The sequence below is a fragment of the Petromyzon marinus genome, unplaced genomic scaffold (genome assembly GCF_048934315.1).
Source record: "Petromyzon marinus isolate PM22_M1 ecotype Great Lakes invasive population unplaced genomic scaffold, UKy_Petmar_22M1.pri1.0 PM_Scaffold_25, whole genome shotgun sequence".
Classification (NCBI taxonomy): Eukaryota; Metazoa; Chordata; class Hyperoartia; order Petromyzontiformes; family Petromyzontidae; genus Petromyzon; species Petromyzon marinus.
Genome location: NW_027423224.1, coordinates 32,510 through 56,546, shown reverse-complemented (window position 1 = coordinate 56,546; position 24,037 = coordinate 32,510). Strand labels below are relative to the sequence as shown.

Here is a 24,037-nt window from a genome sequence, read left to right as displayed (position 1 = left end):
TTGAGCAATTTCTGCAAATTCTGGAAGTCCACCAAGAGACCCATGGGCAATTATCATGCCATTTCGATACATAATGCCATCATAAGAAACATTCTGAGCAACATTGACAGTGGTGATGCCAGGATATCTAGAATTAAGGCAACGTACGACATCCTCTTTCATGACCTCGACCGTGATGGTAGAGATACGTCTGACCTGTAAGGTGGTCTTTTCAGGGCTGGGTATGTGGAGGTTATATCCAACCATCAATTGGTGTTTTCTTGCCAAAGTTAGTGTTATGTTCTTGAAGCAATTTGTGTGCCTAACTACTTGTTTGAAGTAGCTATGCTTAGCTTCAAAACGCAATGTCCAAAGAAAAACTAAAGGACCAAAGCAGCGAATCATTTCTGGATAGTGCTCCAAAAAGTGATGCTTTGGAAGCAGCTGTTTAAGTGGGAAAAGCTCCTGATACATCTGACGGTGTTCAGAGATCTTGCATTCCAAATATGCAATGGTCTCATCTGTATGAACTGAAGACACAACCAGTTCCACAATATCCTTCAAGTTTAAAATCAAAAGCCACACAGGTTTCATCTGCAGGCACCAAATACCCAATAATAAATGGCAGCAGTCTTAACAGACACCAATTTTCATGCGCATTGCCATCAACTGATTTTCTCCTTGCAAATGTCTGTGGCACCAATTGAGGTCGATTTGTCTTATCACCCCACTTGTACGGAAAATTATGGATGAGTTCATTGAGCAGATCAAGAGACAAGATCTTATTTGAAATAAGTACAGAAAAGCACTCTGCCAGCTCAACTGGTACTATGCCTTCAAAAAGATCATGAGCCAAATCAGGAGGATAGCCTGTTGTAACATTAAAGTAGCTAAGGCTGTCACTGAAAACACATGCTTTTTTCACAGCCATGACATTTACACCTTTCTCCTTTGCAAGTTTCACATGTCCCTGGTGTTCTTCTGCAGTCCTTAGTGTAAATTCACTTGCCTTCACTTCATTGGTCTGAGAATCTGCACGAGAAGCTGTACAAAATCGACAACAGTACTCTCCTGAAAAGTTCTCAATGAAGCCAGCCATTGAATGTGCAGCAAGATTATCGGCCACAACAAATTGAACTGTTCCTTTAAGGAATGTTCCCAGCTGGTGGACAAAAACACCTTGCTGTTCCAAAGTTTGAAGATCTTGCAAAAGAGGTCGCAAGATTTTCTCAAATCCGTATGTTATCACGTCTTCTGTTTTGCACAAAACGGTAAGATAAATTGAAGACAAAGTTGACTGAAACATGGATGGCACATTACCCAAAATCCAGTAGATTGCACATATCTTGTGCTTCTTTCTTGATGTCCCGAGAGGGTTGTAAATTTCAAAGTCATCGACATATAAGCACACAGATATCTTCAACTCATCTGAGAAGAAATTATTTGCTTTAAAAAACTGACCATCCTGAATTGACCTGTACTGATGGACATCTCTTCTTAACTGTTGAGAACTGTGACTTTCGACCACTTTGTCTAGTAGGTCATTCTGACCAAGTAGGTTCCGTAAAGACTCAAGTATTGGAACATATTCAAAAGTTCTGTTTCCCTTGGCCTCAAGAACATACTCCACGGAGTCTACAACTTTAAAATTTTCCCTGTAATATTCTTTACGCTTAAATGCAGAGGCGAGTGGACCACCATGCTTTATTGCAGTGAGTAAAGGATTTGTTGTACTTAAAGATGTAACAAGGTCTTTGACTAGAAACTCATCATTGTCAATCCTGTGCTTTTGTAAGGTGTCTACAATAATTCTGTATGACAAAGGGAAAGAAGCATCACTCAGTAAATAATGCAAGTCCTCCAACAACTCATCGACAGCTGTGCCTGGGACATGATAGTGATTCTCCAGCTTCAACAGCAAAGAAGCAAATTTAAGCTCTACCAACTTTGGAAAGTTCTCTGGAACCTCTCCTGTATCAATACAACTGGAATCCTCCTCTAACGTAGATGTGTTGATTTCTTCGTTTGAAAGAGTGTCATCAGATATTCCTCTTACCTCTTGTTTTCACTATTCCTTCCTTAAAATCAGTCAACGAACACTGACAATGTTTTCGCCTCTTATGTGATTTGAATGTGCTATACACATTTGATTTAAACGAGCAGTCAAACATAAAACTTACTGTCTCATGACTGCGCAAATGCTTATTTATGTGGAGAAAGTAATCATTTACTGAACGAATGTCAGTAACACCACAAACATGCTTTTGAGGTTGCTGCTCACTACCATGTGATCTGCATAAGTGGGACCGCAGTGCATTCCAGGTTTTAAAAGTGCATGGACAGTAAGAATATGCGCATGGATATGCGTGTCTGCGGCCATATTGTCCATGTACCAACCTTAAGTGTTTTAAAAGTTTTGATCTAGATATGTGAGACGAGCCACAATCTCTGCACAGCCACATGTGGGACTCTAGAACTCCAAAACTCTGTGAGAAAAAAAAGATGTAAGTCACCAAAGAATAATAATATAAACAACACTGTAACAAAGCTTCAACGTGACTTTACCGAAAAAACTAAGAATATGAAACACTGTAACACTTTATAATAACGTTCAGTTATAAGTGACTTATAAGTAATTAGTTAATGATAAACTAATAATTTACAAAACATGTCTACATTCATAAATGATTAATAAGTAATGTGCTAACATTTTATGAATGTTTTGTTAAATTAGTTGTAAGGTTATTAATGATGAACTAATCATTTACAAAACATGACTATACATTCATAAATGACTAATAAGTGATATGCTACATTTTTCTATTCTTTTGTTAATTCAGATATAAGTCATTTATAAATTATTAGTTAATAGGTTCATAAATTATTAATAAGTGGTATGCTATACAGTAAAAATCTGTATATATTCTTGGTAAATAGTTTACACTTTAGTTTAACACGTAGGCTTTCGCGACCAATATTATTCATAATAACGGTTTTTGGGTTAGATCGCGTTTATTTATAAATGTGTCGTAACCCTCCACCACCCGACACGGCCAATCAGCAAAAAAAGTGTCACGTTGACAAAAGACAATTCACTACTTTAGCCCACCGGTGTGTTGAAGAGTGAATCCACATTTACAGTTTGAGTACGATGTTTCGTTGGTAAATACTTCCAGCATCATCGGGCAATTTGCCAGAATGGTAAAGCCCTCGCTTGCTCCCGGTTTTATATAGAGCAGCAGGGTGACGTCATCACTTAACTCATATCAGGTGCAGTGATTAGAGGCGGAGGGGGGGGGGTAATGTAATTATATAATCGATTAGTAATCAGTCATTGGTTATGATTAGTAATGAGTTGTAGATTAGTAATTCTTTAAATCAAAATGTAATGTGTATTATTTAATAATACGCTTCCAGGCCGCACTAAGCCGGTAGCTGTCAGAGCGATTAAAGTTATTCTTGTTCCTCTCAATTTCAATGGATTCTCTAATTAGTCTTTGCCAGTAATAATTAGTTTTACACACCACTGCAACATTGTCAAAATCAATTGAGTGTCCTTGTTGACAAGCATGTTCTGCCACTGCCGACAGTTGTGTTTGAGATAATTTAATATTTCTCTGATGTTCTTTTAGTCTTACACTGATGTTACGTCCCGTCTGCCCAATGTAGCAGCTGCCACATGAACAATTAATCCGATATACACCTTCTGTTGATAGTTTAGGTAATGCGTCTTTAGTGCAAGATACTAGTTTTTGAATTTTGTGTACTGTACCAAATATTACTGTAATGTTTTGCTTTTGCAAAACGCGGGCTAATTTGTCAGTTACTCCTGAGATATATGGAATTTTTATTGTTTTAACAATCTGGTCGCTTTCAGCAGTATTGCTTTGCGATCGTGATTTGGCATTCAGTGCTCTGTTAATTTGAGCATTATTGTAGCCATTCTGTCGTAGTGCGTCTTTAACGTGTTTAATCTCTCTCACTAGACTCTCACCATCTGACACTGTTTTAGCCCGATGTATGAGCGTCTTGATAAGAGAGGATTTCTGAGCTGGATGATGATGTGATTCTGCATTCAGATAGGCATCAGTGTGCGTTTGCTTTCTGTAAACGCTGTGTGTTATTTTACCGTTTAGGCCATGTCCAAGCAAAATATCTAGGAATGGGAGTGTGTTATTCACCTCCATTTCCATGGTGAACTGGATGGCCGGGTTTTGTGCATTGAGATGATTTAGAAAATCATTAAGTGTATCTTTACCATGTGGCCAGACAACCAAAGTGTCATCCACATATCTAAACCAAAAGGATGGTTTTAATGTGCTCGAGGCAAGTGCTCTTATTTCAAAGTTTTCCATGTACAAATTTGCTATAGCAGGGGATAAAGGAGAACCCATTGCTGCTCCTTCCTTTTGTTTAAAGAAATCCCCTCTCCATAACTGTAAATGTGGATTCACTCTTCAACACACCGGTGGGCTAAAGTAGTGAATTATTTGTCTTTTGTTAACGTGACACTTTTTTTTGCTGATTGGCCGTGTCGGGTGGTGGAGGGTTACGACACATTTATAAATAAACGCGCTCTAACCCAAAAACCGTTATTATGAGTTTACACTTTAGATTAGGCCTAACTGCCAAGCTTACATTACTTGTTAGCTAACATCAATGCCATTTTATTCATGTGTCAAATGTGTTTATAGCTGTTATTTGGGTCTTCCAAAGTTTGAATGTTAACATTTTACATTAAATAAAAATGCTCAACACCATTATTTGAGACAGTTATTAAAACTGACATTACTAAAATGTGAAAAAGTGCTTTGCTTTATACAGTAACATCACACACACCAATCCGTTAACACATAAGTGGAGAAACTCTTATTAACTAGCAATTTAATAAGTAATTTGTGTCTTTGTGTGGGGAAATTCACATCAAAGTTCAACAAGTATATATTATATAAGATCGAAACACACGAATGTAACGTTATATGCCTAACTAACAAAAATGCGAAAACCACACGAATGCGGCAACTTCATTAAAATACCATACAAAACACGATATCCGCGATAAACCATCTACTGACAGCCTATAGCCTATATAAATGCATAAAAGTAAAATACCTCACCTCTGTGTCCACAAAGACAAAACGTTGATTGTGAAATGTTGCATTTGAATGCACAAAATGGCGATGAGGGAATTTGAGTGAGCTGAAGGATCAAAGTTGATCGTTGGATGTGCTTTCCATCTGCGCATGCGCAGATATCGCTCCACCTGCTGACCAAAGTGCGGTACTGCAGAAGCAACACAACTGAATGTCATTCATTTAACACAAGTGAGCTGTGTAAATGGGAAATATCACTTTTTCTAATTTTGTCAACACAACTGTTTTAATTTTAATGCACAAACGTTAGAGCATTATTTAATTTAAACATAATTACATTCTTTGGACCAACAACTACCAATTATCATTTTTTTTAGTGTAGGTCTGTTGTAGACAAAAACAACGGCCTGCTGATAAAGCACGTCCTGCATTCTTACATGTGTAAAGAAGCTCCTTCGCAGGTTTCATTTTCTAGATGATTTATTCCCGACGATAACATATTTACAAGGTGAGAGTGCAACTCACACGTTGCACAAGGCTATGACTATCTGCAGTCCCGGTGGTTTCTAATAGAGTAGATTAATCTCGAACAGTCTTTCTTGATGGTTTCCACCATGTTGATTTCCAACAGTCGGCCCCGATGTCGTCCACCTGCAGTTGTTCTTCAGTCCCCAAGGCATCACCCCATTTGTGGGCCACGCTCCCCCTTATATACCCGCACGGCCACGCCCTGGTAACTTCCAGCAGTTTTCCCCAGTAGATTCTCTCAGCAGACTCTATTGTCTTCTACTTCACTTCTCTTGGATGGCAAAGTTTATAGTGGGGGCAGTGGAGATGGGTTGAAACAGGTACAGGTTACTGTACGGGGGAAGGTTCGTGTGAGTCGTACTCTTGCGTTGTAAATACGTCATCGTGAAATAAATCATCTATCAAATGGAACCTGCAAAGGAGCTTCTTTACACATGTGAGTGTAAGCCTGAGTATAATCTCACGTGTTGTTGCTGTCGAGTATTTTAATTTTACCAGTGGGTCAATGAGGGAAGGGGATGATGATTAATGTAGTGATAGAATGGGTGGGTCATTCTTGAGAGCATGAAAAAGTGCGTGAGTGAGGTTGACACAGTGAATGATCGGGTGATTGTGTGATCAGGTAAATATATGACTCATGAGGAGAGAGAGGGAGTATTTACGTGAGTCATAGATTTAAGGAAGTGGGTGAGTTCATAATGGAGTGAGTACCAGTTTATTGAGTTGAACAAGGCGAGAACTAAAGCGACCAGGATGAGTCTCATTTGCAAGAGAGACCTGGATCACCAAAATTACCAAAGCTAAATAAAACACAGAGTTACAGTAATTAAAGCAAACATACTATTTTCTTCTTTCGATAAAGCATATATAAATAGAAAGACAACTGCTGTCTCATGAAAAATCGACGTAATGGAGCTAAGGGATGATAGAATGTGTGAGTAATGTGCGACATGGATGTCCTCTGCCCCCTACACGACTGAACATTTTCTTTGACTACATAATTTGAGACGATTTCCATGGATGTACCAGTAGAATTTCTGGTATAGATATAATGGGAGGCTGATCGATGCCTGAGCCAGTCATGGTATGGCTCGCTATTGTTAAACCATATTATGAATGCGGATGATCTGGTGATTACTGCCCACTCTAAGGAGAAGTTGGAGACACTACAGCTAAACATGAAGCATGCTACTAAAATATGGGCCGTTACCATCAGCCCCACGAAAACAAATCACCTCCCTGGGTATTTTCCATCATAAAAATGCTCCCTTCCTCAATTCCTCATGTATTTGGGGCACCTGAGGAGAGAGTGGAGTGGGCAGTGTGCTGATGATCAAGTCCGTTTTGGGAGCCGAGGTCTCATTTAAAATAATTCGAGCTGCATTATATTTTCATCAGCTGCTCAACAGTGTGGAAGCTACCTGGCATGTCACTCCATAAAAATCTTCATGTCTTCTCGGCCACAGTTATACCCTCCCTTATCTCTCTCGAAAGGAACATTAAGGTTAGCTTGCCCACGATCTATTCAGGGTTTAACCAGACTGGACTTTGTAAGCTCACAGATTCCTAGAATATCTGGACAAATGCCCATCTGTGGGCTCCTCCAGCAAGCGAGGCTGCGTTGATTGTGTCATGCAGTCCGTATGCAGTCACGGCATCCCCAAGCAGCTTCAATTTGGCTGGATAGATGGTGCTAAATGGGCGTGGTACGGGGTAGAGAAGAGTTGGACTGATGTGGTGCAGAAGGATGTGGAGCTGATTGGACTTATTGATGACTGGTATCAGCAGTGTCACGATCGGCTTCTGTGGAGGAGGTTCATGAAAGGCGCTGCTGGGGAGGTGGAGGCAGTTGCCCTCCAGCAACAGCATAGGGCAGAGGAGCGAGCCTCAAAACAACGAGCAGAGCGCCAAACAACTGACACAAATAAAGTTGGCACAGTGGGGAGCACGGCTGTTGCATCTGCCCATCATCTTCCTAAGTCAATCCATGGCACCTGCGTCTATTACATGACCTCCTGCCAGCCAGCCTTCGACACTTCACATGGCCTCAAAATGCACCGAGCATGGCACAAGTGCTGTGGTGATGTCACCGCCACTTAGGGGTTAACGACGGTTGTTGCGTTGTTGTTGTGCGTGTGTGCACGGACGCATGTACGCCTGTGAGTCTCGTGTATGGAGAGATAAAGAGAGGCAGCCGGGCGGGGTGCTGGCCATTCACCCCGTGTGCCATTCAGAGCTTCATAGGCGCTTGCCCCAACATTCTGGTAAGGCTATACAGCGGATGATTGTCGCTGTTGTGTGTGTGTATGGACGTTCACCCCCCTCCCACCGCCCCCGTGTGTGCAGGGACTCATTACGCCCCCTCCCGACAAGCAGACCGGCATCCGGACTAAAGGTAAGTGACAATAACAGATTTTTTTTCCATTTAAGTAACTTTATGTTTTGCTCACAATACAGTATTTATTAGAGTGTTGCATGCAAATGTACGATATTTTGTAGTATATATGACTTTGTTGATGTTCTATGGGGTATGTTTGTCTTTCTGAGTAATGTTTTAATTAGGGTGGTGTCATTTTCACAATTTCCCCAATATTTTTAAATGGCCGACTTGCGCTTCAGCAATTTTCGGAACCAATGGCTAAATCTCTTCATCTTCTTGGGCTTGGTAGTGGTGGCAGAAGTGGTGGTGGAAACGGTTGCGGTGGTGGAAGCTGTGGCAGCGGCGGTGGAAGTGGCGTCGGTGGTGGTGGCATCATTGTACATTTGAGACACGGTCCATATTAGCTCTTTCAGCTGGCTACGGAGATGCAGGTTCTCTTCTTGCAGCCTCTTTTCCCCATGCCACATGTCCTCGTGACGCACCAGCTTCCCGCGCAGCCTAAACTGTTCCTGCCCTCTCTGCGGATTCAGGAAGTTCAACTTCCTCAGGTGGGCGTGCAGCGACCTCCGGAGATCTTCGTTTTCACAGCGCAGCGACATTTGCCGCTGTGCTGCATTGCAGTCTCGGAGAAAATCCGCATGCAGAGACTTGCTCTCCCTGCAAGGCACTCTCGTGGGCTCCAGCTCCAACTGGCGCTCTTTAAGCTGTTGAACCAGGCTCCTGATCTCTCTCTGGAGAGTCTCTCGGTTCTCCATGAACTCCTCCAGCTGATGCTGTAGCTCCAGACGGAGCATCTTGCTCTTCTGACAGAGCTCCACATTCTGCAGGCTCATCCTCTCCGTAGACAGCGTCGTGGTCTCATGGTCAAAGTCTGAAATGGAAAGCGTAAAAAGAAGATATATGAAGATCCCCATCCCAAGCATGGCCAAGACCAGAACGCCAACGATCAGCAGCACCATGCTCAGTTCGAGTTGACGGCACGCGGGACAGAAGCAAGTGTGAGACACGTCACGAAGGGGCGTGTTATTTATCGTGACGTCATTACCGGATGTGACGTACACTATGACGTAACAGCCATCCCTGCCCACTTATTGTCAATCATTGCCCACCACGTGACTCCACGGCCCTGCCCCTAACCACACAGCTCCTCCCCCATACTCTTCTTCCGCCTTCCCCACGTGATGCGAAGCGAGCCAATCACGCGAGAGGCGGCGCGCGGTCGGCCCCGCGTCCGCTTCCCGCCATTCTTGCAATGGGCGGCGGGGCCGCTCAGGGTGGGGCGCGGGGGGCGGGGGCGAGTTCACTCCACGTCGCAAGTCGGGAGGAGGGACGAGGGGGAGGGGCCAGGAGGGACGAGGGGGAGGGGCCAGGAGGGATGAGGGGCCAGGAGCGGGAGGGGGGGGGAGCTGAGAGCTGCGAAAGTTTGGGGTACCACTACTTGAAAAATATACTGTACCACAGAAATTAGTTTATGTTTAGTTCGATTTAGAACATCTTTCCAATGGTTGCTTAATTTGAAACCAACTTCTCGGTTGAAATTGTGTCTGTGTTTGTAGATCTGAATTGCCTCGTGAACAAATCTCTGATAAAAACCCGTGGGTTTGCAAAGAACCTTGGTATCGGAGAAAATTATATCGTGATCACCCACAGCGTTGTAACAGTGATCAGCAAAGAATTCGTTTTGCTGCGTTTCAAATCTGATTTGTGCTCGCTAATTCGGTCAGAGACATGTCGCTTTGTCTCCCCGATATAGCAATCACCGCAGGTACAACTCAATTTGTAAACCCCGGGGTACTGTAAGTCAGGAATGCCATCCTTCACGGATGGGATCAGATCACGAATTTTGTGTAATGTATTGAACCGGACCTGGATCTTGTGTTTGTTTAGAATTTTGGAAATCTTTTTAGTAACGCCTGCTATATATGGTAGTGTGATGGTTTTGGCCGGAGTATCAAGTGGTTGTTTCTGTATGGAGGGAGAAACAGCTTGGCGGATGGTACGGTCAGAGTAACCATTCCTTTTGAGGGCCAGGTGTACATGTTTTAATTCACTGGTCAGGTGGTGTTGGTCCGAAATGCAATGAGCCCTATGGTATGAAGTTTTGATGAGAGAATTATTTTGGGCTGGGTGGTGGTGGGAATCAGGTTTCAAGTAGGAATCTGTGTGGGTGGGTTTCCTGTAGACAGAATGCCCCAATGAGCCATTAGGTCTCCTCTCAAACAGAACATCTAAGAATGGTAGCTTAAATTTCGATTTAAAGTTTTCGTGACTGCAAGGATTCATCTTCTTTGGTTCTTTCGGTAAAGTCACGTAGAATGAGAATAAAATAATAAATTGATAAAATAAAATAACACAATAATATTCTCACGACGTTTCGGCCACAACACAAGCGGCCTTCATCAGGTTAAGGGGACGAGACTGTCTGGAGGACAGCGCTGGAGTGAGAAAGCCACGCTGAGATCACGACCTTTAAGCTGTGTGAGAAGAAACAAAGCGCCTTGACAAAGGAATTAGCATTTAATTTAGCATTGAAATGGCTGAGTGATTAGCTTGTGACTGGTCACAGAAAAGGCTATATTAAAGTTAAAGCATACACATCCGCAAAGGCACCCCTTGACAAAGGAATTAGCATAGAATTTAGCATTGAAATAGCTAAGTTAAAGTATACACATCCGCAGAGGCACTCCTTGACAAAGGAATTAGCATAGAATTTAGCATTGAAATAGCTGAATGATTAGCTTGTAACTGGTCACAGAAATAGCTATGTTAAAGTCAGAGCATATACATTCACCGAGGCACCTAGTACAAATCAAACAGGAGAATTTAGCATTGAAATAACTAGGCGAATTTAGCATTGAAACAACTGAGTGATTAGCTTGTGACTGGTCACAGAAATGGCTATGTTGAAGTTAAGGCCTACACATCTGAGCTATTCACAGTAACTGGGTATACAATACAATATATAATGAATACTATATCATGAACCAATAAAAAATACTAAAATATAAATTACCTCAATGTTATAAATAAACTCTATATTCTCCAATCAGCTAAGCTACCAACAATAAGTCGTTATATATCACAATGCTATATGGCGAAAAATGGGTGGATTCTTACCCTCAACTTTAGCAACACGGATAGCTTAACCGTGGTTAATGGTATGGTTTACAACATGGAGTATAACAGCGCCTCGCAGCTGTCTCTCTCCCCCTCCTCTGTTCCGACCATCGATTAACTCGTCCGTCTGAATGGGACCCGTAGCTATCCGTGTTGCTAAAGTTGAGGGTAAGAATCCACCCATTTTTCGCCATATAGCATTGTGATATATAACAACTTATTGTTGGTAGCTTAGCTGATTGGAGAATATAGAGTTTATTGATAACATTGAGGTAATTTATATTTTTGTAATATTTATTGGTTCACTATATAGTATTCATTATATATTGTATTGTATACCCAGTTACTGTGAATAGCTCAGATGTGTAGGCCTTAACTTCAACATAGCCATTTCTGTGACCAGTCACAAGCTAATCACTCAGTTATTTCAATGCTAAATTCGCCTAGTTATTTCAATGCTAAATTCTCATGTTTGATGTGTACTAGGTGCCTCGGTGAATGTATATGCTCTGACTTTAACATAGCTATTTCTGTGACCAGTTACGAGCTAATCACTCAGCTATTTCAATGCTACATTCTATGCTAATTCCTTTGTCAAGGGGTGCCTTTGCGGATGTGTATGCTTTAACTTAACATAGCCTTTTCTGTGAACAGTCACAAGCTAATCACTCAGCCATTTCAATGCTAAATTATATGTTAATTCCTCTGTCAAGGCGCTTTGTTTCTTCTCACACAGCTTAAAGATCGCGATCTCAGCGTGGCTTTCTCACTCCAGCGCTGTCCTCCAGACAGTCTCGTCCCCTTCACCTGATGAAGGCTGCTTGTATTGTGGCCGAAACGTCGTGAGAATATTATTGTTATTTTATTTTATCAATTTATTATTTTATTCTCATTCTACGTGACTTTACCGAAAGAACCAAAGAAAATGGTAGCTTACCATCTTTCTCCACTTCCATGGTCTTGTTCTTCTGACAGAGCTCCACATTCTGCAGGCCCATCCTCTCCGTTTGCAGCGTCGTGGTCTCGCGGTAAAAGTCTGAGATGGAAAGCGTAAAACGAAGATAAATTAAGATCTCCATCCCAAGCAGGGCTAACAGAACGCCAACGGTCAGCAGCGCCATGCTCAGCTCGTGTTGACGGCACGCGGGACGGAAGGAAGTGTGATGCACGTCACGAAGGGGCGTGTCCTATATCACCGGATGTGACGTACAGCCATCCCTGCCCACTTATTGGCAATCATTGCCCACCACGTGACTCCACGGCCCCGCCCCTAACCGCGCAGCTCCTCCCCCATACTCTTCTTCCGCCTTCCCCACGTGACGCGAAGCGAGCCAATCACGCGAGAGGCGGCGCGTGGTAGGCCCCGCGACCGCTTCCCGCCATTCTTGCAATGTGCGGCGGGGCCGCGCAGGGGGGGGCGGGGGGGGGCGGGGCTGAGTTCACTCCACGTCGCGAGCGGGAGGAGGAGGACGGACGAGGGGGAGGGGCCAGGAGGGACGAGGGGGAGGGGCCAGGAGGGACGAGGGGGAGGAACCAGGAGGGAAGAGGGGGAGGGGCCAGGAGGGACGAGGGGGAGGGGCCAGGAGCGGGAGGGGGGGAGCCGTGGCGCCGCTCTTGGGCCGCGAGGCCTCCCCCTGGGCCCGCGGCGCCACGCGGAGACCGCGACAGCAGCAGCAGCAGGAGGTGGTGGTGGTGGTGTTTGTGGTTGTAGGCACGGGAGAGGTGGTGGTGGTGTTTGTGGTTGTAGGCACGGGAGAGGTGGTGGTGGTGTTTGTGGTTGTAGGCACGGGAGAGGTGGTGGTGGTGTTTGTGGTTGTAGGCACGGGAGAGGTGGTGGTGGTGTTTGTGGTTGTAGGCACGGGAGAGGTGGTGGTGGTGTTTGTGGTTGTAGGCACGGGAGAGGTGGTGGTGGTGTTTGTGGTTGTAGGCACGGGAGAGGTGGTGGTGGTGGTGTTTGTGGTTGTAGGCACGGGAGAGGTGGTCACGGACAGGCGGTGAGTGCCGGGTGATGGAGGGGGGTGAGGGAGTGGATTGCAGGGTGAGTGAGTTAATGAGGAGAATTAATAGGTGAGGAGGGTGAGTGAGTTGAAGGGTGAGGTGAGTGAGTGGCTGAGTGGTGAGTTCACGACAGGGAGATTGGGGCTGAGTGAGTGAACGCAGCGCACGGTAAAGATCCCCTGAGAGCATTCGCAAGAGTTGGACATTGAGTGCCGCTGTCAGGGTCCACACGCAAATTACTCACTTGGCATGATATACAAATTAACCATTGTAAACGATTATAACTTTTAAAAAACGTACGCTATTAGTCAGAGCTAATGCGATGTGCGTTTAGCATATTTGTAGCACGTTATAACCAACGTCAACATCGTCATTTAGAGTAACTATTAGTCCATACGTGTCACTTGCTAATAGTCCCCGGGTCAATCACAACTTTGCCGTGCGTGCAGGCTTTGTCTCTGTCTGCTCGCTAGGGCTGCGATGCCTTTCCATGCCACAAGATGACGTTCATTGCTCCTTCCACACCGCGACAATATTTACTGCAGTGTTCTATAACGCGGCAGTTGCGCTGCTGAAGAACACCGCGTTGTGTAAACTCCCTCGTTACAATGACTAATACAGGGTAAAGCACAGTCCGTGATAACAGCGTGAGATGCGTGTGTCGGCTGAACAAAGACTTCAGGCGCGTGGGGAGCATCAGGAAGCATCCAGCAGCATCCCAATGCCTCGTGTGACGCTGTGCCCAGGCAGCCGAACAACCGCACATTCCTACTCGCGCGACGTGGTTCTGTTGACTCAACCACTTGGCATCCGCGTTATAAAACGTGTTCCCTAATACATCTATCGTGCTATATCCAAATGGCGTTATGAAAACACGCGTTGAGGCAGAACGAACTCTATAAACTTTTTATTTTACCAGGTGAGACCCACTGAGCTATGTGGCTGTTTTTCAGAAGCGACCTTTCCACAAATGATAGATCAGCGAAATGGCTAATCACATAGAAATGTGTAGCACCAGCCACAAATACTCTAGACATGGATCCCCTTTGACAGGGTCAGTGTCTACTTAGATTCACTCACTCCGCCTATTATCATGTGGCGTGTGCAGCTGCATCGTGACACTTGGTAGAGTGCTGTCTTTGAGGCAGAGAACTTTAAAACCGTGTGCAGTGGTTAATTTGCTTAACAGCTTTACACCGAACTCCTTGCTTGTGGTAAAACATGTTTGCGACTTTGCTGATTGAGAACTATGCAGATTTAGATTTATAGTAACATGTACTTGGTGTGAGATGAACTTCCAAACAATTTCCTTTGCTCAACATCTTGGAATTAATGTCTTTTTAAATGGTCAGCTTAAGTGATTCCGTGATGTTTATGTAACTTGACCATTAAGATTATCTATGGTGCACAATTATTTCAGGATTATTTTTCATAAGTAAACTTTAAACTGAACCCATATGTGATATTATATTGCCTGATTATTTTAATTTTTAATGTAGTCTACATGCTCTGCTGGGGATATTAACCCACATTTACCATTCATTGATGTTCCCTTTGACATTGGTAATTGGCATTGTCACACCATAGTAATTCATGGGCAATTATGTAATTCTGTGTCTATCTCTCTCTGCATCTGTCTGTGTGGGTGTCTCTCTCTGCCGGTGTGTTTTTCTCTATATGCATCTCTCGTGTGTCTCTTTGTGTGTGCCTCTCTCTGTGTGTGGATGTCTCTCGGTGTCTGTGTCTCTCTTTCCTTTTCCACGATGTGGTATTTACATGCAAATTCTACCTCTAGCCCCGCCCACTTACCCTTGGGCTGAGTTTATCTCAAGCCAATATAACTTCGTGTTTCAGCAGCTTTCTCGCTATATTTTTTCACCTGATGATGGTTGCTTGTGTTGCGATCGAAACGTCATGATCTATTATCTTTTCTACCTACGTGACTTTACCGAAAGAACCAAAGAGTATTGTCATTGTAATTTTGATTGTGATCGTTGTGGTGGAGGTGGTGATATTGATGGTGGTGTTAACGATAGCGGTGATTTTGGTGGTTGTAATGGTGGTATTGATGGTGGTAATGGTGGTTGACTATTACCCCTCTCGTGTCCTTCCACCACCAGGTTTAAGAATCTGCTGGTGTCTGCTGGAGGTGGACGTCGGATATCTGTGCGGTCTGGAGCGGTGGACAATAGACTTCTGCAGCTCAACCAGGTGGACGCACTGGGCAGGGAGCAAGATGGTTGTGACCTTAGAGACCCACTTACTCCCACAGAGAGCCATAGACTCACTGAGAGAGAGCACTCACACAGAGAGCCAAAGTCTCACTGACACAGAGCCATAGGCTCACTCACATGGAGACACATAGACTCACACACACAGAGAACCATTGATTAACTCATTGGTTTTTTCGGTAAAGTCACGTATGTAGAAATACCATAAAATTATATTAAAATAAATCAAGCACGACGTTTCGACCACAACACAAGTGATCTTCATCAGGTGTAAAAACAAATAGCACATAGGGTGACATCAACGCAACACATAGAGAGCGTTAAACTGCACGGAGGTAAATACAACAACAAGATGAGAGACGAGAATTCAAAAAACCTAAGAAAAATTTACGTGATGCAATACCAGTCGGCCAACGACACAGTTAGACACTTGCCTGGCAGACCACGAATTTCAGAAGAATGCTAAATTTCATGTTCATCCTCTGGGTTGAACATACCAGCATAGACAGAGTGAACAAATATGAGGTATAATATAGCAGAAATACATATACAGGGACACAAGAGGTAAGAAGAGGAAAGACGGACAGAGAAGCAAGAAAAAGGGGGCCGGAGGAATGAACAGACAGAGGCTTAAAATAAGTAGTAGAGGTGGGGGGAGGGGCCGAAGAAAGCAAAGGGCACCCCACCCACCCCACCCATCCCCACCCATCCCCACCCATCCCCACCCCACCCACCCCACCCACCCCACCCACCCCACCCACCCCACCCATCCCACCCCACCCCACCCACCCCACCCCACCCACCCCACTCACCCCACCCACCCCACCCATCCCACCCACCCCACCCACCCCACCCCCAACCCTCCCCTCAACGCTCCTTTCACTCCTCCCGTCACCCCTCCACCCCTCTCCTTTCTGCTGCGGCAGGGCCAGAGGCTGAGAGCATGGCAGAGGAGGCTACACGGGGAGCTGGGCCGCGTCAGGGGCGAGAGACGCGGGGCGACTCGACACTTCACAGCGTGGGTGAGTGTGGGGAGTTCGTGGTGCATGGGGGACGGTGGGTGGTGTGGTCCAGAATATAAACCACCTGTGTAGGATACACGGGGGATTTTTGATTGGTGCTTAAATGTGTGTGTGTGGAAGACGGTGTAGTGTGTGAGTGTGTGTGCGGTGGGGGGTAGGGACGTAAATGTGTGTGTAACGCAAATTAGTATCTGGGGCGGTGTGTAAACATCACACATTGGGGAGACAAAGGCGGTCCGGCGTGGTTCTGACCACTTACCATTTCGTGTACTATGCCGGCCTTCATAGGAGCTCAATAACAGCACTTGCCCCACCAGTCTGTGGAGCTCCATGGGGGATGTTTGTGTCGGAGCTCGTGCTGTAGGCGTAGACGACGCGCGACCGTGGATCCTCTATAGGGAGCGCGCGTCTGCTGTGGGTCGCATGGAGCTGCACGAGCGGACACCGCCGCAGCGATTCCCATACCGAGTCACGAGATAGGCGCTGGGAAACAATTGCGCTGAAATGTGTTGTTGGGTGGATGAAGCGAGCACCACGATGGTGTGCTTGCCTTGTATGGTCAGTCGTGTGACTGATTATTATAATATATTAATTCACACCTGTGCACCGTGTCATGGCAGTTTCTCTGTTTTTCCTTCATTGCATTTTTATTTCAGAAATATTTCACCTGCAAAATAGATTGAGTTTGAATATCTCATGCGAAAGGGTGCCCAGGGCATGTGGGGTCGTCCAATTGCACAGTGCTTAGCGCACATCACTACACACCCATGGACTAAATCCAGAGGCGAGTGACAAATTAATCAGTTCTGCCCCCCTCGCTTCACCAACCCGCACTAGTCAGCGTGGTGAAATATGGTAAAAAAATCAACACTACCAACAGGGCATAGGGTGCCCATTATCCAGAAGGGCTTTACTTTATTATCACATCCACATCTAATTGTGGATTTGGTTATTTTTCTTCAGTTATCTTTGTTGCATAAATACAACTTGACAAGATGTGTACTGCTTCATTCTGGTACATTTACTGTTTTTCAGTGCATTTCAGCACTGGGTGTGTTTGTTGGATTTATTGTTTGTCACGTGAGGTTAAACACTAAAAAACTATTTTATGAACCAGGCAAAGTCCAATAAGCTATTAGATTTTTCATTGAACTGACAGATGCTGTAACCTGGTCCCTTGGGTACCCAGGCCTTCCTATAGTATAACTCCAGGAATCGGCAGATTTTTATTTTATTGTACCAAGTAAGGTCCACTGAGCTATATAGCTGTTTTTCAAAAGCAACCTGGCCACAAATCATAGCTCAACGAAGTGGCTTATCACGTGGAAATTTGTAGCAGCCAAATACTGTAAACGCATATTTCTAAATGTGGAGGGAAAAAAACTGCGAGGATCCAGAGAAAAACCCACGCCACCACGGGGAGAATATGCAAACTCCAAATATCCAGGCGTTGGGGTAGGAATCGAACCCACGACCTCCTGCATTCCAGGCGAAGGGGATAACTTGTTGCCACCACTGAGCCCCTTGTTAGTCTGATGTGGTATACTGGTACAGCCCTTGGTGGCCTCGGTCACTTTACTGACCTTTGCACCATTATGTAGTCGGTTCAATTGAGTCGCAGACATACTCTTTGGAGGCAACAAATTTATTTATACCAACACGAAGGGGTAACTTCCCTTTTACCAGATAACAACCTATGGTGGTGGACCACCAGGCTATCTGCGCTAACACTCTGGGATAGCTACAACGAGCAGGACTCCAGCTTGAGTCCTGCCCATGTGTTGGTGACTCTTCACGGACGTTGAATGTAGATCTTTCAGAAGACAACAGCAAAGCTGAACCCCGGTCCCTCTGGGGACCCGGTTTATATGCTCACCAGTCGTGGCCGGCTCCGCCCTTGGCCACGACTACCTTCCCGATTCCTATTGCAAGATCTCGCCCTGACACGTGACTACCCACTAGCCCCAACTTGGGGCCCCTGTGTAGACTTTACCCGTCATGTACCTTCCAGGTTCAACCAGAGTGCAATGGCCCACATTAACCTCATTCATGGCTGACACTTTCACACCCCTCCTATAGAGAACAGCACTGCACGCTACGCGTGGTGCCACTCAGCGCCATGACTCAGCGCTCACCAAGCCCCACTAGGGCTGGTACTACACCCACATATATGGGGTGTCGGTGATGTAATTACATCGCACGCCATGCCTCTCAGGCCGGCACTACACAGTGGCATTCCCGATGTCACTACATTACCCCCCCCCCATTCGTAGCATTCAGCCGTCCTGGCTGTCAACTCCCCCTTAAAACTAACCAAGTGAATAAGTTCTAGATTTGAAGCTTTCGTGACTGCAAGGATCCATACTCTTTGGTTCTATTCGGTAAAGTCACGTAGGGAAAAAATAAAACAACAAAAATCATGACGTTTCGGCCACAACACAAGTGGCCTTCATCAGGTGAAGGGGACCGTACTGTCATGAGAACAGCGTTGGAGTGAAGACAGTCCAGCCCAGGTCGCGTCCTTTTAAGCTGTGTGGGAGGAAACAAAATACTTTGACAAAGGAATTAGCATAAAATGACCGTAACGCACAAGAGGACCGGCACGGAGGGGGGGAGGGGGTGTGAAGTGGAACGTAGAGGACCGGCACGGGGCGGGGGGGAAGTTTACAAATGTAGGTGTGAAGTGAAATAAGCTTCTATGAAAGTTTGGTATATCACTATTTAGATAAATACCATTGAAAATTAGTTTAATGTTTGGTATGATTTAGAACATCTTTCCAATGGTTGCTTAAGTGAATAAGGTGATAAAAAGCGAGTAAAAGTGACTAAACGCTATGTGTGCCTCAATAATTAACAATAACAAATAGCATATAAATACCCAAGCCCACCTATACAATATATACATTAGCTACAAATGTACAGAACAACACGCGAAAATATAAAACGCGAATGCACGGAATCCCCTCCATCACCAACAACTCCCATCCTCACCGTGTAACAATACCCATAAGCACAACAAAGGCTAGGTTCAGCCAATAACCGATATGGCCTACTGAGTGTGACAAGCAACTGATGGTGTGGGAGTGTGTGTGCATGGGTGTCACAAAATCCGAAGAGTTTTTGAGCGAGTCCTCGTGGCTGGGCCTCCAGTGGAGGTGGGCTCACTCTCCCTGGAGGGCCCAGGGGGAATATGCAACTGTCCAGTCGAATCCGGCTCCTCACGAAGAGCAGTAGGCCGGGTCGACGGGTTCTCCTCTCCTGAATAAAGTGAAGACAGCGCAGGCGGCGGCTCGGGGGACATCAGGCGTGCGGCACCTGAGGGAGGAAGCACACGACTCCGCTGAGGACCAACCTCAACGGGCACACATGCCAGCTCGCCGGACACATCTGTCCCTCGGCGCCCACAGTGTGGAGATGGAACAAACTCACAGGGAGCAATAAAGGGCTTAGGGCAAGAGGAGTGTACAAACCAACTCCGCCGCTCCAAGCGGATCTGGACACACTGCGGTCGAATGACCCAAATCACATCAACCAGCCCTCTCCAGGGTTTGAGCAAATTGGGCGATGTACCCACCGGTACCTGTGGACAGTGCAACCAAGCTCTGTACCCAGGTGCCTACTCATCTTTTGAAGTACGGAAGCCTCTCAGCCATTCATTGGCCAATCGGCACGAATCAGAATTTACCCTGGAAGTCTCCCGCACTTCGGAAAGCTTTTGAAGGGTACAGCACACAGAGTCAGAGATTTAAGATTTTGCCTTGTTGGGTGCGGCTTGTAACTGAACATGAATCAGGGGGTCGTGTTCTCGCTGACCTGATGACTCAACATGGAGGTCAGAGTCCTGTGCAGCCACCTCAACCATACCATCCGTCTGCGGATTGTGCGGTGACATGCGTACTTTCTTGGTTCACAACTAACGCACACCTCTTGCAATAATTTTGAAGAAAATGTTTTGCCCTGATTGTTCAGAAGACGTTCGGGAGCACTCTTGTCCATAATGTAGTGGGTAATAAACTGGAGGAAGCTTACTCTGAGGCAACACATTTATTATAACATTAACAGGTTATTACACAATGGGGTAATGGCCCCTTTCACCCGATACTCTATGGAGGTAGTCCCTCCAGACTAGCTTGCCTCTCACTGGCTATCACGCTATCACGGCATCTATACTGCTGGGGCTTGAGTCTTCCCTTGAGTCTTCACTGGTTATCAGCTGGAGCTTTCACTGGTACAAGCTCGAGCCGACCCTAGCCAGGGGTTCTGCTCTGCCCATTGGGCTCTTCTCTTCAGGGCTCCAGGATGCTCTTTAGTCTTCGGCCGGACAACAACTGCTGGGACCGCTCAGGGACCTGACTTATATATAGGCTCCTGGCTCACTCCGCCCCTGGCCACGCCTTCCTTCTAGGACCGTCTCCGAGGGTCTGGAGAATGACATCATCTCCCCAGCCCCCTTCCCGGGATCTGGGGTCCCGACCGTTGGTCACGATGCTCCCCCAGGGATTGCCTTGGCCAACGGCCCGTCATCATTAATCCCGCAGGTTCAGCCTCCCCTCTGCTCCCTACTGACACAAGCTAGTACTGCCAGCTATGATTAGTGGCGATCATGTTCAACCATGCCACTACAATTACGTAGCCATTGAGGAATGCCTCAGTGATCTTTGCCGCCAACTGTTTGGGAAGCGGCCAGGCCACAGGCCATCATGAGAAATACTCGACTCCCACCAGAAAATATTTATTCCCACGAGCGGCTTCTACCGCGTGCACTGCACACACCCCTTCAACAAATTAGCAGCATCCTCAGCCATGCCAGGCCAGAAGAAATCCGACTTACGTGTGGCCAATGCTAGTTTATGCACACCCAAGTGCAACAGACGCTCGTGCACCGCCCAAATGACCTTACTCCACAGGGCGGTGGGCACAACAATGTTAGAACATCGCATCTCTCCGCCCCAATGCATGAGCAATCCGCCTCTGAGAATGAAAGAGGCGACACCCCATCGATCCTCGCCCCCATCAGTCTCTCTGACACGGCATCGCAATTTAAGCAGGGAAGCGTCCTCAACCTGGAGGCGCCCCCATTCTTCGTGGTCCAATCCAATGACAGCATCACGTGCCACTGGATCCCCAGCCCCCTCAGATGTTACAACCTCGGCCGATGCCGTAAGGGTAGAGGGCGAGTGTTCGTTGCGCGGCTTACAGTGACCAGAGCCCGAAAAACTTGCGCAACTCTCGTTCATGGGTAATCGCGACAGGGCATCCGCGTTCGTGTGATGGGAGCCTTTGCGATAGGTAACCTGAAAAGAGTAGTCCTGGAGGACCTCCAACCAGCGTGAAAGTTCGCCAGATGGCTGGTCAACCTGCAGCGCGTACTGCAGCGCCGCGTGGTCCGAGCGCACCTCAAAGTCTCTCCCATACAAATATGGAAGATACTTTTGCAAGAAAAACACGATAGCTAACAGTTATCAGCGTGTGACACAGTACCGCTGTTCAGCCGGAGACAGCACTCTGCTTCCTTATGCGATAACACTCTCGACGCCATTGACAACTTGAGACAGAACAGCTCCAATGCCAGTGTTACTAGCATCTGTATCAAGGACAAACGGCAAGGAAAAGTCGGGGTAGTGGAGGGGAGGGGTGTTCACCAAGCCATCTTGGAGTGCAACAAATGCGGCCTCCTCATGGGTGGTGCCGATGTCACAAGTCGAGGAGACTGAAGTGCTGTGACAAAAGGGCCATTGCCTGAATCGTCTCTTACTATATGCATTTCATTTCAAAGCGGTGTTATCGAAGAAGTTTTTTTGGAAGATAAATAACATCGCGATGGGGGGAGGGGGAGATAGTGGGATTGAGGGGGAGCGATTAGGGGGGTTATAGAGGTGGGTGTTGAGTAAAATAGTATCAGTGTCTTGTGCTCGAGCCTAGGGGCTATGCCAAGGGGCTAGGACATTGAGAACACGGATTCGAATGAACGTCTCATCTTGCCACATGCTTTTTTTACTATCTCCATCAGTAACACAAAAGCAACGCTGCTTCTAAAATGGGCATAGTCCTCTGAAGCATGTAAAAATGGTAATGTACTGTAATCGTATTTTAACAGGAGCATTGTCTCTTTAAAGGTCACGGTTTTTTTGTTGACATGAACTCTATTGGCTTTCACCTCCCTGTTCACAGAGATCGTCAATAGAGGCTGAAGTCTGTTACTCGCGCACAGTCAGTCGAGGGAGTGATAGCCCCCACTGTGCCCTTCAGCCCGTGGCGTTGCCTATGGGACTCATTGTCCCGTAACATCCCGAGTTCACAATGTCGATTAAAGCGACACCTTTGTTTAATAACGATCCATGAAATGAGTGGGACTTTATATAGTGTGACAGTCTTGTCTTTGGTAATAATGTTCTCATGTTTGTTTCTGTTGCCTGTTTTTTAATTGGTAAAGCTGTGTTCGTTTTGATCCCTCCACTGGTATCCGATTAATTTCTGCATCAAGCACAATATCCCCTTTGCTGTCTTCAAGTTCCACCATGGACACGCTCCTGCTTGCCTCTCCCATCATCTCATTCCCCTCCCAATGTTCTCCTATATCGTCCCTACCATCTCGCTTTACTCCCCTTCACTCATTCTCCGCCCAGCAACCAAGGCTTCCTGTTGGAACTTCTAATCAACCTTTACTCATTCGGAGGTCGCTCATTCCCTTTTATTTTGATGCAATTATTTGGGCCTGTCACTTACTATCCACAGATTTCTCCTGTGATCATCACTGTATGTTCTCTCTTTAGAAATGTAGGCTGAATGTACACCTCCTTGTTCCCAATGATGATTGTATCTCATTGATGTGCACATCACCTGACAGAGGCTCTTTTTAAAGGCACTCTAATTGATTATTTCTCATTTCACAGCCTCCACTACACTACTCAGCAGATTATACCCCACTTTGTTCGTCAAGACTTGCTTGAGGCAAATATAAGTATGGTCCAACAACTTCTATGACTGACACGGCATGAGTAAGACTGCCTGCAGTCCAACCAAAGAGGCTGCATCATTGAAAGCTGGTTTCAAGCCTGCCCTCCACGTGTGTTAAAATATCTTACTCACCCATGTGATGATAGTTGAGCCTCTGGGTGTCAGCATTTCTGCTCTGATATTGCAAGTGTTGGGTACTAGTGATTTCTTTCATTTTTCTTAGGGTACCTCTCACTTTATACTCAAATGGCTCAATGCAGAAGGTGTAGGGTCTTTGGTTGCTGTGGCTTGCATGAGCTCTTCAAAGGGATATGACGAGCGATTCTGCATTTGGGAGCATAATTACTTCTAGCATGCTAGTTTCTGCCTTCAACTGCTGAGGAGCTTGCCACTGGCATTTGTAATTGCGCAGGAAATATCCCCTGAGCTGACTGAAGTTTGCAAAGTCATCCTTTATTTGACTGAGAGTTATTATTCAACTGCTGCAGCTTTTCCATCAGGCCCCCTCTGTTCATGCCAGATCTGAGTTTTGCATTGCCTTCTTAGGCCCTTGTAGCAGTTTTTACGTTCTTTTTTCAATTAACACCACGTTTAATCACTAATTCATTCATTTCCAATATTGCAACAAGTTGTTGGGCAGGTCTTGGCGGCGTTGTTTACATAACCTTGAAATTGTCCCAAACTGTTGGTTCCTCATTCGACAGGAGCGTGCATTACCACTGCCCACCTCCA

At 45.8% G+C, this 24,037-nt stretch overlaps 2 protein-coding genes across 5 annotated transcripts in view; one reads left to right on the top strand and one right to left on the bottom strand.

Moving 5' to 3' along the window:
- Positions 1-5,534: 5,534 nt before the first annotated feature.
- Positions 5,535-12,261, bottom strand: LOC142923009 (uncharacterized). Its single transcript, XM_076063948.1, has 2 exons — positions 12,035-12,261; positions 5,535-8,851 (listed from the first exon to the last, which is right to left on the bottom strand). The coding sequence occupies exons 1-2, from the start codon at positions 12,216-12,218 to the stop codon at positions 8,196-8,198; spliced, it is 840 nt and encodes a 279-aa protein (XP_075920063.1). The 5' UTR covers positions 12,219-12,261; the 3' UTR covers positions 5,535-8,195.
- Positions 12,262-12,721: 460 nt separating this feature from the next.
- LOC142923042 (NACHT, LRR and PYD domains-containing protein 3-like) overlaps positions 12,722-24,037 on the top strand; it is a 36,924-nt gene continuing 25,608 nt past the window's right edge. For 2 of the 4 annotated variants that reach the window (XM_076063975.1, XM_076063974.1), the window contains exon 1: positions 16,329-16,348. Coding sequence is in view for 1 of the 4 variants with exons in the window: in XM_076063978.1 (XP_075920093.1) it covers positions 16,270-16,348 (79 nt within the window). In the remaining 3 variants the exon portion in view is untranslated. Of the gene's footprint in view, positions 12,781-15,215; positions 15,307-16,252; positions 16,349-24,037 lie in introns of those variants that run through there. The other 2 variants (XM_076063978.1, XM_076063976.1) reach the window with 2 other exon arrangements.

Excerpts from the sequence above, each read along its gene's own strand:
- LOC142923009 (XM_076063948.1), bottom strand. The coding sequence starts at position 12,218 with ATGGCGCTGCTGACCGTTGGCGTTCTGTTAGCCCTGCTTGGGATGGAG. Across the intron at positions 8,852-12,034 it reads CATGGAAGTGGAGAAAGATG|ACTTTGACCATGAGACCACG; the intron begins GTAAGCTACCAT and ends TTTCCATTTCAG.